This window comes from Oryzias melastigma, linkage group LG17, assembly GCF_002922805.2.
Source record: "Oryzias melastigma strain HK-1 linkage group LG17, ASM292280v2, whole genome shotgun sequence".
Classification (NCBI taxonomy): domain Eukaryota; kingdom Metazoa; phylum Chordata; class Actinopteri; order Beloniformes; family Adrianichthyidae; genus Oryzias; species Oryzias melastigma.
In genome coordinates this window covers 29,346,099-29,359,079 of record NC_050528.1, presented here as the reverse complement: position 1 = coordinate 29,359,079, position 12,981 = coordinate 29,346,099, and the positions used below count along the sequence as shown (strand labels likewise).

The 12,981-nt window shown below is 38.5% G+C and overlaps 1 protein-coding gene across 1 annotated transcript in view; it reads left to right on the top strand.

The window, feature by feature from the left end:
* The window catches only part of st6galnac5a (ST6 (alpha-N-acetyl-neuraminyl-2,3-beta-galactosyl-1,3)-N-acetylgalactosaminide alpha-2,6-sialyltransferase 5a), a 64,728-nt gene that overhangs the window by 46,309 nt on the left and 5,438 nt on the right, over positions 1–12,981 (top strand). Inside the window, exon 4 of the mRNA XM_024281930.2 lies at positions 9,338–9,445. Coding sequence (XP_024137698.1) covers positions 9,338–9,445 — 108 coding nt within the window. The remainder of the gene's footprint in view (positions 1–9,337; positions 9,446–12,981) is intronic.

Genomic DNA, 12,981 nt, shown 5'->3' with positions numbered 1-12,981 from the left:
GGCACGGACCGGGGGTTGGGGTGTTGTCTTAAAGGAGCGGCATGTAAAAAGTAACAAACATCTATTTGAGCTGGAATTAGTTGAAGACAGGACACAATTGGAAAATATACGGTATTCTGCTTCTAAAACTAGAGTGTTTTGTGCTGATAATCACTGAATAAGGGGATAAATTAAGGGTTGTGTTAGTCCGGGGCAGAGCTGTCAGAGCAGACCCTTTTTGGAGGGAGTAGTTGGCATCGATCTTACATCAGCACGTTTCCACCCGCTCGTTTTCATGGGTGTGGGAGGGGCTGCTGCAGACAGAACAGGTTTTTACAGGATTACTCTTAACTACATGAACGGATCAAAACTACCTAATTTCCCAGCCTGGGATGAATAAAGTATTTCTGTTTTATTCTATTTTATTCTATTCTAAAATACCGCTTTGGGGTTCTTTATACTGAGGAATGAACAGTAAAAGGCATTTAAAACTTAAAAAAGTTGAATTTTCATGGTATGGCCCCTTTAACTCAATTCTTTTTTACTTTTTGGATAACAGACACCGCCATGTTGGAACCAAACCAGACAGCATCAGTAAGCAGTCGGTCTGAGTTAACTTCTCTATGGCAACCACTTTCACCAATCCGAAGTGAACTTGTTGGAAGGCCACACCGCTACCACTTGAAATTGGGCTCAGTAGAATCAGTCTATCAAACATTTTAAACCCCGCATATTTTATTGAGGCGTCTGATTAGTCAGGTTATAACCTGAATTACTTACAATAAACTAAAATATCGAGAAAAAAATTTGGATTAGCAAGAAGATGTTAAAAATGTATCAGAGCAAGAATGGTTACTCTGACAAAAGAATGACTGAGGAATAACTGTGTATTTTCTCTATTGAAGTCTATGGGATTTTGGATTCTAAGAACCAGTGAGAACTTCCTGTGAGAAATGCAAAGTGGGAGGGGTCACTGTCCAGTTTTTCACGTACAGTCAATGGATCTGACAGATTAAATCTCTTAGAGGGGGGAGTTTAGTTTATTATCTTCCTTGTTAGTCATAATATGGCGTTACAGATGAGGGATTTAAGTTTTTAAAATGGAAACATAAAAAAAAAGTAATGTGAGACAGTTGAATTTTGTCAGGAAATATTGTGGGTAAAAAATCGCCTTAATAAAGCCGTTATTTGTCCCTATAGTGTGAATCAGTGATGGAGCAGAAGCTGTAAACAAGCAGAAAGTGTTGTGGAGGTCAAGTACATATGGGAGTAGAATAAAACCTCAAATTGGTAATCAACCCTGGACCACTTGCAATCAGTGCAGTAACTCAGGCTGGACTTGTCTGCTATAAACCTCACACTCTTTATGTTGCTGCACTCAAAATCACGCTCAGGTGGATCGCAGCGTAAAAATGTTCAACTGATGCTTCTCTTCACTTTGATCACACCTGAGGGACATATTTGTGTGACCTTCATCTCAAAAAAACGGCACGAAAATCCATCCATCTATTTTCTTAACCCGCTATTTCACTGTCAAGGTCATGAGGTTGCTGGAGCCTGTCCCTGCTACAGGTCTGTCACAGTGCAAGAAAACCTTAGTAATAATATAAAAATAAATCAGAACATGAGGAGCAGAACCACTCTCTTCACCCTGTTTAGTAAATAGCCATGAATTAATACAAAAAATCCTGTCTTCTGATAGAAAAGACTAAATTATCCAACTCCTGACTTGTTTAGCTAAACTTCTTTTCAAAGCCAGCAGCCGTCTCTCAGAGGACAAACCTGACCCCCTCACCCTCCCTGCTTCCCTCAAATCCTCTCAAAAGACGGCAGCGGAAGCTGAGAGCTTGACATTTCACACCACATTATTCATCAGCATGTTCATAAACAAAGAAATGAGGAAGACTTCATAAGTGAGATTAGGTGCACGCCTCCTGAGTGAGGCTTACATGCAACCGTCACTGATTGCTTTATGGCATGACGCCATGCTTTGATGTTTCTAATTTGCAAGAGGGAATTATGTATTTGTGTGTTTTTGTAGGATGCGACACCCCAGAGGCTTTGTTTACATATCACAACAAATCAACAAGTTCCAGACAACCTGACTTCTTCATTAAAGGAAAATGAGAAGTCTGCGGCGTGATAACATCACTTTGGCTGCGGCATAAACAGAAGCTAATAGAGATGAAAGTTGGACAAACTCAGTGTCACAGTTATGTAGTTAATATGATTGTTTGCCTCCAGTTCATTTAATAGATGTTGGTGATTTACTCTTAGCAACAAAGATTTCACTCTCCTACAGAACCATGCATTCAAATTGTTCAACTCATTTCTTTACATTTAAATGTCAACCCCCAAACATATATAATCATTCTTATCTAATTTGGTCCACACATTTCTGAGACCACTATTGCTTTAGCATGATCCAAACTTTCCTTAAAAAACATTTATACATTACTTAGTCCAGGGTTTTTGTCCTGCACTTCATCATTATTCCTCTAGGGGCAGTAGAAGGTCTTTTTCTGCTAATTTCAAAATGGCTGCTTCAATGAAATCTCAAAAATATGGCATTATTTTTCTGCCAGAACTCTCCCACAAGCTCATATCAAACTCCACACACACAAGGAACATTCCATGAGTGCAGGACAGACTCATGAAATCTCTTCTCCGCGCTTGTGGGAGTATTCTTACGGTACCTCTCCTGCTCGCCTCTGAAAATGTTCTTACGCTCCTAAAAAAATGTTCGTAGAGGACTGTGCTCTCGTGGAGCTTCTCCTGGAACATCAAATCATTTTTTTATGTTTCCCATTTAAAAAACTTGAAAATGAAGCAAATACATAATGAACGTTTAAATTATTTTTATTAGAGTTCCTCTTTTTGTGTTTTCCCCCATCCCGTGATCGAACACTTTTCTTAGAAAATGAATTTAAACGTTCATTAAGTGTTTGCTTCATTTTCTATTTTTTTTAAAATAGGAACATCAAGAATGATTCGTTTTTCTACAGTAGTTTAGAAACTGATAAATAAATAAAGCGCCCTTTTCCCCTCTTTTCATTTTTAGTTTTAATTTGAAAAACGAAGGATACGTGGGCATGCAGGCATTTCCAGGTTTTTATTTTCCTTCAATGTTGAGTTTCACACGAGCGCACAGTCCTCCACGAGGGGGAGGCGAGTAGGAGAGGTCACAGGAGCCTATGAATATTCCCACGAGTGCGGAGAAGATGTTCCACAAGTGCACAGGAGCACAGGAGCGGGCGGGGAGACTGTCCTGCGCCCGTGGAATGTTCCTTTCATTTGTGGAGTTTGATATATGCTCGTGGGGAAGATCCGGCAAATATTTTACTCCATACAAAAACACCTTTGGCAGGAAAAGATTTGCAAATTTTTAAAACATTATGGTGAGAATAACTAATTTATTGCTATTTTATTTATGTGTTACCCCTGTACTGAAATAATTTAAAATTGATAATAATTAATTCCTGTAAAGATGTTATGATGTTAGAAATGTGTGGAGCAAATTAGAGACATTAACATTGTTGTGAGCAAAAACTTACCAAATCACTCGTTATATCTCAGTTAATACTGTCTATATTTTATGAGAAAGTTGTATTGTAGATTTGTTTTGTGGATTTTATCAAAGGGTTTAAACTTTTAATTAATTTACTTATTTATTTTTCACTTCGTTAATGTTGTGAAGTTTCCGGTTAATTATTGCATTCTAAAAATATACATCAACATTTACATAAAATGTTAAGAAACACAATGAATCCTCACGAATGAATATATTTCTTTGTGTGGAATGATGCTGGGATCCCATCAACACTTTACTTTAAAAGCTCGTTGCTGCAGAAAACAGTAAATAGGTAATTCCAAGAAAAGAATTAAACCACTACAAAAAACATGAGCTGAACTCAGATTTTCTAACATAAAGAAAAGCATTAGATCATGTACACTTATTATATGAAACATATTCAGTGTTTTTTTTTGTTCAAGGTGATGTTAACTTAAGTGACATTCAGGATTAAATGGTACATTCCGAATGAAGGCTTTAATTGTATAATTGAAATTGTCATTTCCTGGGATGGTGTTGTTGCTTCTACAGATTTTCAGGACATGAACATAATGCTTTTTTTACGCAGAGTTTATTTTCTTTTTTTGAATGACCTCCCAAATTCAAAACAGCCAAACGGGCTTTAAAAAGACCACAGAATTTGACAAACGTCTGTGGGATATCTTAAGAATGAAACAAGCATCCTTGGGGAGGAAATGGTTTTGTCTAGATTTAGATGGAATCAAATTGGCAGTGTATAAATACTTCCTGTTTATATAAAAAGGGTTTTAATTAGGAAGAACTAAATAAAGCCTCTAACACTGCATAATTGCATGTTTAAAAAAAGAAATCCATCATCTTCCACTTATTTATTATGAAAAATGATGAGTGTATAATCCGTTCCATTTTTTCTCAGTTCAGCTAAATGTGTTTGTAACATTAAAAAGATTCAACCTTTAAATCTAACCACTGGAGGTGAGTGGCTCCATGTAGGAATTTCTAATCATCCAAAGAAAAAAATTAAAGCTAACAATTAAAAGAGGTATTTTGCTGGATTCTGCCCTGATGTTTATTTCCCAAAACTGTCTGTGAGAAAATGTGACACAAGCTTAAGAGCAAGCAAGGTTTGTTCGGTTGCAGAGGTGTCAGCGGCAGATGAGGCAGCCGGGTTGTTTGTTTCAAGGCTTCTCATATCAGAGCTCAGGCTTTGTCTCTGCGCCTTTCAGTGTTTAAGCCTCAGCTTTGGTGGAGGTTTGTGTTTGTAGGAAGAGAATCTGTGAGTACCTTTGAGGAACAGTGAGGTGACGAGGCAGCCGAGAGATAAGCAGCAGCTTTAAGGCCCGCCTCCTGACACTTCCTTTGTCAGATTGTTTGAAAAAATGTGTCTTTTTTCTTAAAAGAGCCAAAAAACAATTTAGGTCGCCTTCTCAGCCACAAGGCCAGGTGGGCCCCATAAGGTTTAAAAGTGGGCAGAAAATTTGGGCCCCGAATGTTTTTTTCTGGAGTTTCTGTGGTAGCTTCACCTGTGTTTGCCCACATTAGCTAAAGTGGGCACTCAGTGGGTTGGGTTGCTACACTCGCCAGCCGCTTGGTGGACAACAGATCTCGCTAGCTTGAAACACCGGAGCTCGCTAGCTTGATTCAGCTGAGATGGCTACGATGGAACTCATTACAACGGAACTTGCCATAGCAGAGCTTGCTAGCTTAATACAGCCGAGCTTGCTACCTTGATACAGCGAAGTTCGCTAGCTCGATACACTGGAGCTCGGTAGCTTGTTACAGGGAAGCTCGCCACAGTGGAGCCTGCTACAGTGGAGCTCGCTAGCTTGATACACTGGAGCCTGCTAGCTCGATACACCGGAGCTTGCAAGCTGGATGCATTGGAGGTCAGACCGCGGAGCTTGCTAACTTGATACAATGGAGCTCGCTAGCTCAATACAGCGGAGCTTGCTAGCACAGTACAGTGGACCTTGCTACAACAGAGCTTGCTAGCTTGATGAAGCAGAGATCGCTACCTCTGTACACCCGAGCTCACTAGCTTGCTACTGCAGAGATTTCTACAGTGGAGTTTGCTAGCTCGATGCACCGGAGCTCGCTAGCTTGCTACAGTGGAGCTCGCTATAGCGGAGCTTGCTAGCTCACTACACCAGAGCTTGCTAGCTCGATACAGCGGAGCTCGCTATCTAGGAACGCCAGAGCTCACTAGAGCAGACTTTGCTAGCTTGCTACAGCAGAGCTTGCTGGCTCAACAGCATGGAGCTCAATACAGCAGAGCTCACTAGCTTGCTACAGCAGATCTCGCTAGTTTGATACAGTGGAGGTTGCTATCTTGATACAGCGGAGCTTACTAGCTCTCTACAGCAGATCTTGCTGGCTCAATACAGCAGAGCTCGATACAGCGGAGCTTGCTAGCTCGCTTCGGTGGAGTTTGCTAGCATGCTACATTGTCCACTGGGAGGCTGGATAGCATAGCGAGCCAACCCACATGAGTGCCCATCTAAGCTAATGTGGGCAAACACAAGTGGGGCCACCACAGAAACTGTGGACAAACCATATTGGGGTCCACACTTTCTGCCCACTTTTAAACCATATGGGCCCTACTTGACCTTGCTGGCTGGGTTGTGATTTTATCTCATCTATGACATTATTGTAGTTTTTTAATTGTTAATGTGATCAACGTAATTCCAGCAGATATACTGAAGCAGAAGATCAGCTTGACGAGTGACTCTTAGGTGTTAAAGGTTAAAGTCAGAACAACCAGGTGAGCTGGGCTTAAAGGTGGGGCAGCTCATTTGTTAGAGGCCTCCTTTTTATTTCTATTTAGCTCCTACACAGCCACTGGAGAAAAATACTAACAGACCAGCCCTGCTTTTGTGGACGATTTGTGTCTTTCAGCATGTCACTCTGTGGATTGCAGATGTTTGCGTCATTGTGCAGCGTTGTGTTGGGGTTCGGTGCTTTTTTTGGCCATCTGTGTTTTTTGGTTTTTTCCCCAGCTTATAGTCTTGGATTTCTTCCTTCTTAGCTCATTATTTGTGGTATTTCATGTGGGGTATTCATAAGCATACCCCATTAGGAGATTTGTCTTCAGTTATTTTACATTCAGATGCTGTTTGTAGGTCCATGCAGTCTTTTATTTAGCTCTTTGTGGTTGTTCTCTGGCTCCACTTATTATGTCAGACTCATTGTGGTCAATTTATGCCATCTAATCTTATATGGGGTAATTATGTACCCCTTCCAGTTTTTAATGCATATTTAATCATCTTTTTACTGTCATTTTGTGGTCATTAAGGGTCACTTTATGGTGAATGTAGGTCTCCTTGCAGTCATTGTTAAGTCATTTCTCTTTTGTGGCGTTTTGGCAGGCTTTTCATCCTCCTGAACATCTGAGCCAGACACACCGATCTGTTTTCCTAAAATCTGACTGGTCACTCTAAATGAAATTAAATGGGTGGCTTGTTGCCAAAATCATTTCAGTTATTTTGGCTCGAGGGACTCTTTGCACAATCTCATTCTGTAAACAAATTCCACGGCTTTGTGCTGTGTTTTTTCCAGGTTTTTTTGCTATTTTTTCCCCACAATATCATATCTTTGAGGAGTGCACAGAATTAAATGAACGTGATTAGTGTGCTATGAATAAACAAAGCAGACAGTACTGCAGCAATTATTCCAGAATTTTTATTTCCATATAAAACAAAGAAATATTTTATGTTTCTGTTTGGTTCATTTTTATCAATGGATCTTCACATACAGTCTGAAACAATCTGAAATTAAGACATAAAAATGATCACTTTTTCAGTGGTGTTAGAGTTTCAAGTGTTTCACTTCTCATATTATATTGAACTTAATTTAATTAATTTCATTTTTAATCACTTAAAATAGGAGCGTTTATACATCTGATATAGTCACCTTCTTCATTATTCGGATTAACATCCAGAAAGTAATAAAAAAAGACTAGTTCTAATCATGTATAAATGTCATAAGATGATCTGATTCTCTTTAACTGAAATATCAACTATATTACTGTATTATATTTAATTTTTTAGTTTTTGTTGTGAAGTGTTTTGAAGCACAGCAGCAAAATGCATCTATGTAATGAATTCATAATTCAGTCTAATATCTAATTCAACACAAATAAACAAATCTATTGATTTTTACTATTTTGTTCTAAAATCAATTTTGTCTAGTTTTCTCAAATCTAGTAATTTAAACTGAAGAAAAAAACAACATTTTTATTTAAAATTGTATTTTTTCTTAATTTAAAACAGAAAAGTAGTTTTTTGCCTAAAAAGAAAATGAGGAAATGACTTTAAAAGAAACTCAGTTAATGGGTTTGATTTATTAGTTTAGCATTTACCAAGTTAGGATTCATTTGAATATTGACATCATGAATTAATCTTATTACACGTGTCAAATCAATCATCAAATGAAATAGCTAAACTGTGGTCTTAAGCAGGGGTGTCAAACATACGGCCCATAGGCCGGATCCGGCCCAGTTGTGCAGAGAAAAACTTATAAGGATGTTGGGGGGAAAAGCAAGTTTCTAGCCCATTCCTGTGGCGAGTTATGGTTCTGTAAAGAAATTACCAGAAGGATAGAAAGATGGAGGGAAACTTTCTGTCCGGAGTAAGCTTTTTACTTAACACCGGAGCTCAATAGTGTTTTTGTTCTTTAACATACTGTCATTTTTTATTACCCCTCAGGTGTTAAAGGGTTAAAGTGATCTGCCCTAGTGACTGAACATTAACATGTTTACAGCAATAAGAACACATTTTAAATCTTTAAGAAAATATTTTTTCAGTTTACTTTCTTTAAAAAGCATCTTTTTTATTGTACCTATCCAGGGTCAGGCTGTACTGAAGGATTTCCAGTTATGATGACTTGACAATATTATTTTTTTGTAGGTCACAGTTCTGTTTCCTGGAAAAAGCTAAATTACAAACTCTTTTCCATTCAACATGTGCAACATTTTATTTTATTGCTTCCAAAGACCTACCTGTTCTGTGTGTATCAGAGGTATTTTAGTAATGAAGATACTTTTCTTTGATTTACTCTTGGCTTAAAATGCTAAAATAAAATGTCCTTCTAATACAGGATTGTGCAATTAAAAGCGTGAATTATCTCCAACAAAATAAAAAGTCAAACTGAGTTGAAGTTTAAATAGTTGTTACTGCATTCAGTTTTGTCTGTTCAATACATCATGGAAAATGAAAAACATGTTTTCCTCGAACGTATTTATCAGTTTAAGCCTTAAAGTTTTGTGGTCATTTACCTTCAGGTTTTTCAAACTTCTCTAAGATGTGTTTTTACCTGGCAGGTCTCCTATATGAAAGTCCTCACTGAAGGTCTTTTATATGCAGAGAGATTTCTTAATGCCGTGTAAATATCTTTTCCTACTTTTCTCATCACGGCCGGTCTCAGAAATCGTGATTAGTTCTCCGTTCTCTGCAGTCTGACGGGAGGCAGACCACTTTGCAGCGGAGGCTATTTGATTTCAGCTCTCAGCAGTTCATGCAGACCACTTCTTGATGAAGGGTTTGATTATTTGATGGGGCTCATTTTTATCAGTCAATACAAAGGATGGATCTGTTTTTTAATGAAGCTGTGAGGGCACCTGAGTGATCTTACAGTCAGGAAAATCGACCTGTGGATCAAGATAAATCTCTATTCTTCTGAAATAAATTGATGTGAAATATTCTGACCATCTATCCTTGTTAATCATACAGAGAAGCATGAATCCGCTCAGCTCGTTCTTGCATGAAAAAGCCATCTAATGTCATGTTTCTCTCTCTTTACACATCTTCTCAGGAGGATATCGAACTCCTGGCTGAGCACGGGCTGGTTCACCATGACCATCGCCCTGGAGCTGTGCGATAGGATCGATGTTTACGGCATGGTGGCTCCAGACTTCTGCAGGTGAGACAGTGGAGCTGAATGTAAATGACAACATCCAGCCAACGAAGCAAACGCCGGCCGGCTGGAGAGATTTTCTCAGGCAGAGCTGCGTGTGCGGCTGCTTCCACATTCACGGCAGGACAGGCGTCTGATAAGGAAGATTAAAACTGTAAATATATTCAGGACACAGATAATAAAGTTTCATTGTGGCAGGAGGTGTTTGTGGAATACTTAAATTGTGTGTTAAGAAAAAATGGTGATTGTGTTTTTCTACATTTTTATATTCTGGTTTCATTCCACACCTGTCAGCCTTAGTTTCTTTGGCGCTTTTGCTTTCTGCAGCATGCGGCACCCCCACAACAAGTCTTTTAATTTTTCATTTGCTGCAGTGTGGCATTAAAAAAAACAACCAGCAACTGACTGACACACAAATCAGGCTTAGCTTTTAAAGTCTTGAACTTCAAACTGAGGCAAACGCCTCCTTTTCCCATCTTCTGATGTACTTGAATAGTCAATTTAGAAATGTGGATTTGCTAGCATCAATGCATGAAGCGGAACCTCGAAATCCAGGCTAATGCGACGTGTGTGGCTCAAAAGATGTCAATATTTGACTTGAATGACTTCTCTTTTTGAAGAGTTTGTCAGAGAAGATAGAAAAAGGAAGCCGGCCTCATCTCATGCCCAACTGTGTCCACTCATCCCAGCAGAGCCTCTCATGCACACATATCTGTGCGCTTCTGCTGTCAGATGGTGACAACAATCTGGAGTTCAAAGCAGCAGCACTGAGCAGCCTGGAATTCTCTCTATGGGATTGGATCCATGTAGGATTTTTGATTATTCTGTCCCTCTGCAGTCCTGGTCGGCAAGGACCAGATTGTTCTGGCAGTTCTTCTGTCTTAAGCGAAATTATGATCCTCGCCACAAACTCGCCAAATTTGCATGGACCTAGTACCCGGTGAAGATTCATTTTTGACATAGTGGACAATAACAACATGAGGGTTTCCATTGACTATGAAATTGTGCAATATTTTAATTTAGCAAAAATAAATTTTCCAATGGAAACTTTGGAAAATCTTGCATTTCTCAAAAAAATCTTTTTGTGCTTGGAGGAGGTGGTTTTTGACACAGACTAAAATTGATATATTTCACAAAATTGTAATGGAAACTTTTAATTTTTTAATCTAATGGGTCACAGTGGACCGCTGCACTCCTGCAAGAGGTCCCATAGCTTCACAGCTCATCAAAGGTTGAGCGTCTCATGCAGAAATGTTGGATCTGTAAAACCCAACAAGATTTCCCAAAACACTTCCACCTAGCTTGCACGGGCTGAATTAGACGCCGACATCTCCTTTGAAAGATGATGATGAGTGCTAGCACATGGCAGAAATTTGACTGTATCTGCTGTAAATCAAAGTATTGTTCACATTCGTCACAGCGTTTTTAAATGACTTATCACAACTTGGTTTGGTTTTATTCTTATAACCATGATTACACGATGAAATTGTGTGTTTTTGACATTTCTTTAATTTCGATAAAGTTTTGCGTATAATGGAAACACAGCTAATAATGACATCACAGCGAGAGAAAACGTCAAGAAAGTGACAGAGCTCAATTATTAATTATGTAGCTCAAAAAAAAAATCTAAATCAAATAATAAAACTAAAAGCACATGTTGGGGATATTCAAAAGAAGTTTTGAAATAATTTTGGGGATGGGCACAGGACCTACAGCCTGGCAGCGGTTTTGTGGCAAAATATGAACTTTGCCAGTTTTCACATTTTCCCACAATATGAAAAAAGAAAGCCTTTATTCAAGCAATCTTCACGAAATTTAACACACAGGTCTTAAAGGGTAACCAAACAGGACAGTTGGAGGCTGACTCCACCCACAATCGAAATTAGAAAATCCAGTCAGAGGGGTGGGGCTTGGGAACAGGACTGTTGTTGCTGGAGCTGCAGATCATGATGTCAGGCTTACATGGTTTGACCAATTATGAAATTCAACTGCAATACCCCAATTCAACCTGTAGGGGAGCAGCATGCAGACGGTTTTGACTATATTTTCAAGAATTAAACTAGCTTATTTGCATTTGTCAAAAATTTGGCATTGACCAACTGTAGACGTCAACAGACAAAAAAGTTAATTTAGGGTTTGGTTATTAAGATTTGGTCTGCAACCACCACCGGAGTTTCTCTGGAAGAGGCCGCCATCTTGATTTATATATATATATATATATATATATATATATATATACACTTTAGTACCTTCTAGAAATTTCAACTACTCCCAGGAATTCTGATCTATCATCTTTAAACTCCTCCAACATTATTGGGAAGTTACTTTGGAACGATTCTTGAGATAAAGTTTGTAGATCTGGAACGGTGTTAGCATGGCAAGCTCCCAAAAGTGGTGTTTCTCTGTTGCTTCCACATGTTTTTCCAGAATACTTTAAACATGTAATGTGTGAATCGTTGGCTCAAACTGAACTTAATATAGCATGCGATAAGAACATGTTAGGAATGTGGGCGTGGCTAAAGAAAACCTCTGTTGCCAAGGAAATACAAAAATGTACTTTTGTAGATTTCTCTAAAAATTACATAAACCTGTTTGTCACCACCAGACAACCAAAAAACATAATGGTTACTATGGAGATAAACCAGCAGAAAAGCAGTTGTTTTGAGGGGGACAAAAGTGTTTTTTTTCATGAATTTGTCCCGTGTGGCTCTGACCAAGTTGGCGGGGGCAGGGCTGCACCCGCTCAGCCAATCAGGGCAGGTCAAACGGGGGTGCCATATAATGTGGGCAATATAATACCCCTTTTCCTTTTTTTATAGTAAGAGGGACAAAACTAAGTCTTTAAAATAAGCTTTAAAATAACCTTGACAGGTTTGAAAATCTCTACTCCAGCCTCTTATAATTTTGCTGGAAAGTCACAGCCATGAAAAGGTTTAATGTAATCAAAATTAAAATAAAATAGAATCTGAAGAGGTCATTAATCACAAGAAAAAGGCACTTAAAATGTATTCAATTCAGAAGAAGAAACCATCTGACTAAATTTGAACAATAGTAGTGCAAACCTTTACAAACACATTTAATGGACCTGGTTAAAGAGTTAAGAACATTATTTGTTCCATCTGTGAACTTTTGTTTGAAGTCTAGGACGATGTTTTTTTGCTTTTCTGAGTGTTCTTCAGTGAAAATGCAGTTCCATAAAATAAGACTGTAAATGTGCTGTCAGCTGGATCTGCTCTGCCGCCTAATGTGGCCTAAAAAAACACAAAAATGGATCTTAAGAAAGCATGTAACAAGTTTAAAAGTGCTGCTCTTTGCAACTCTAGAGAACTTTATAAATATTTCGGGCTTTGAGAAGCTGTGGTTGAAAGCTTTAGTATAAAAGCAAAGGAATATACTGTGGAGGATGATTGATTATCAATCATTTGATAAATTTAAGAATAAAAGAGAGCTCAGCTCCCTTCTTTCACCAAACATGACTAAAGTCTGTAGATTTTCTGACAGAGATCAGCCTACAAATTTAAAAACATTTCTTCAAATGATTT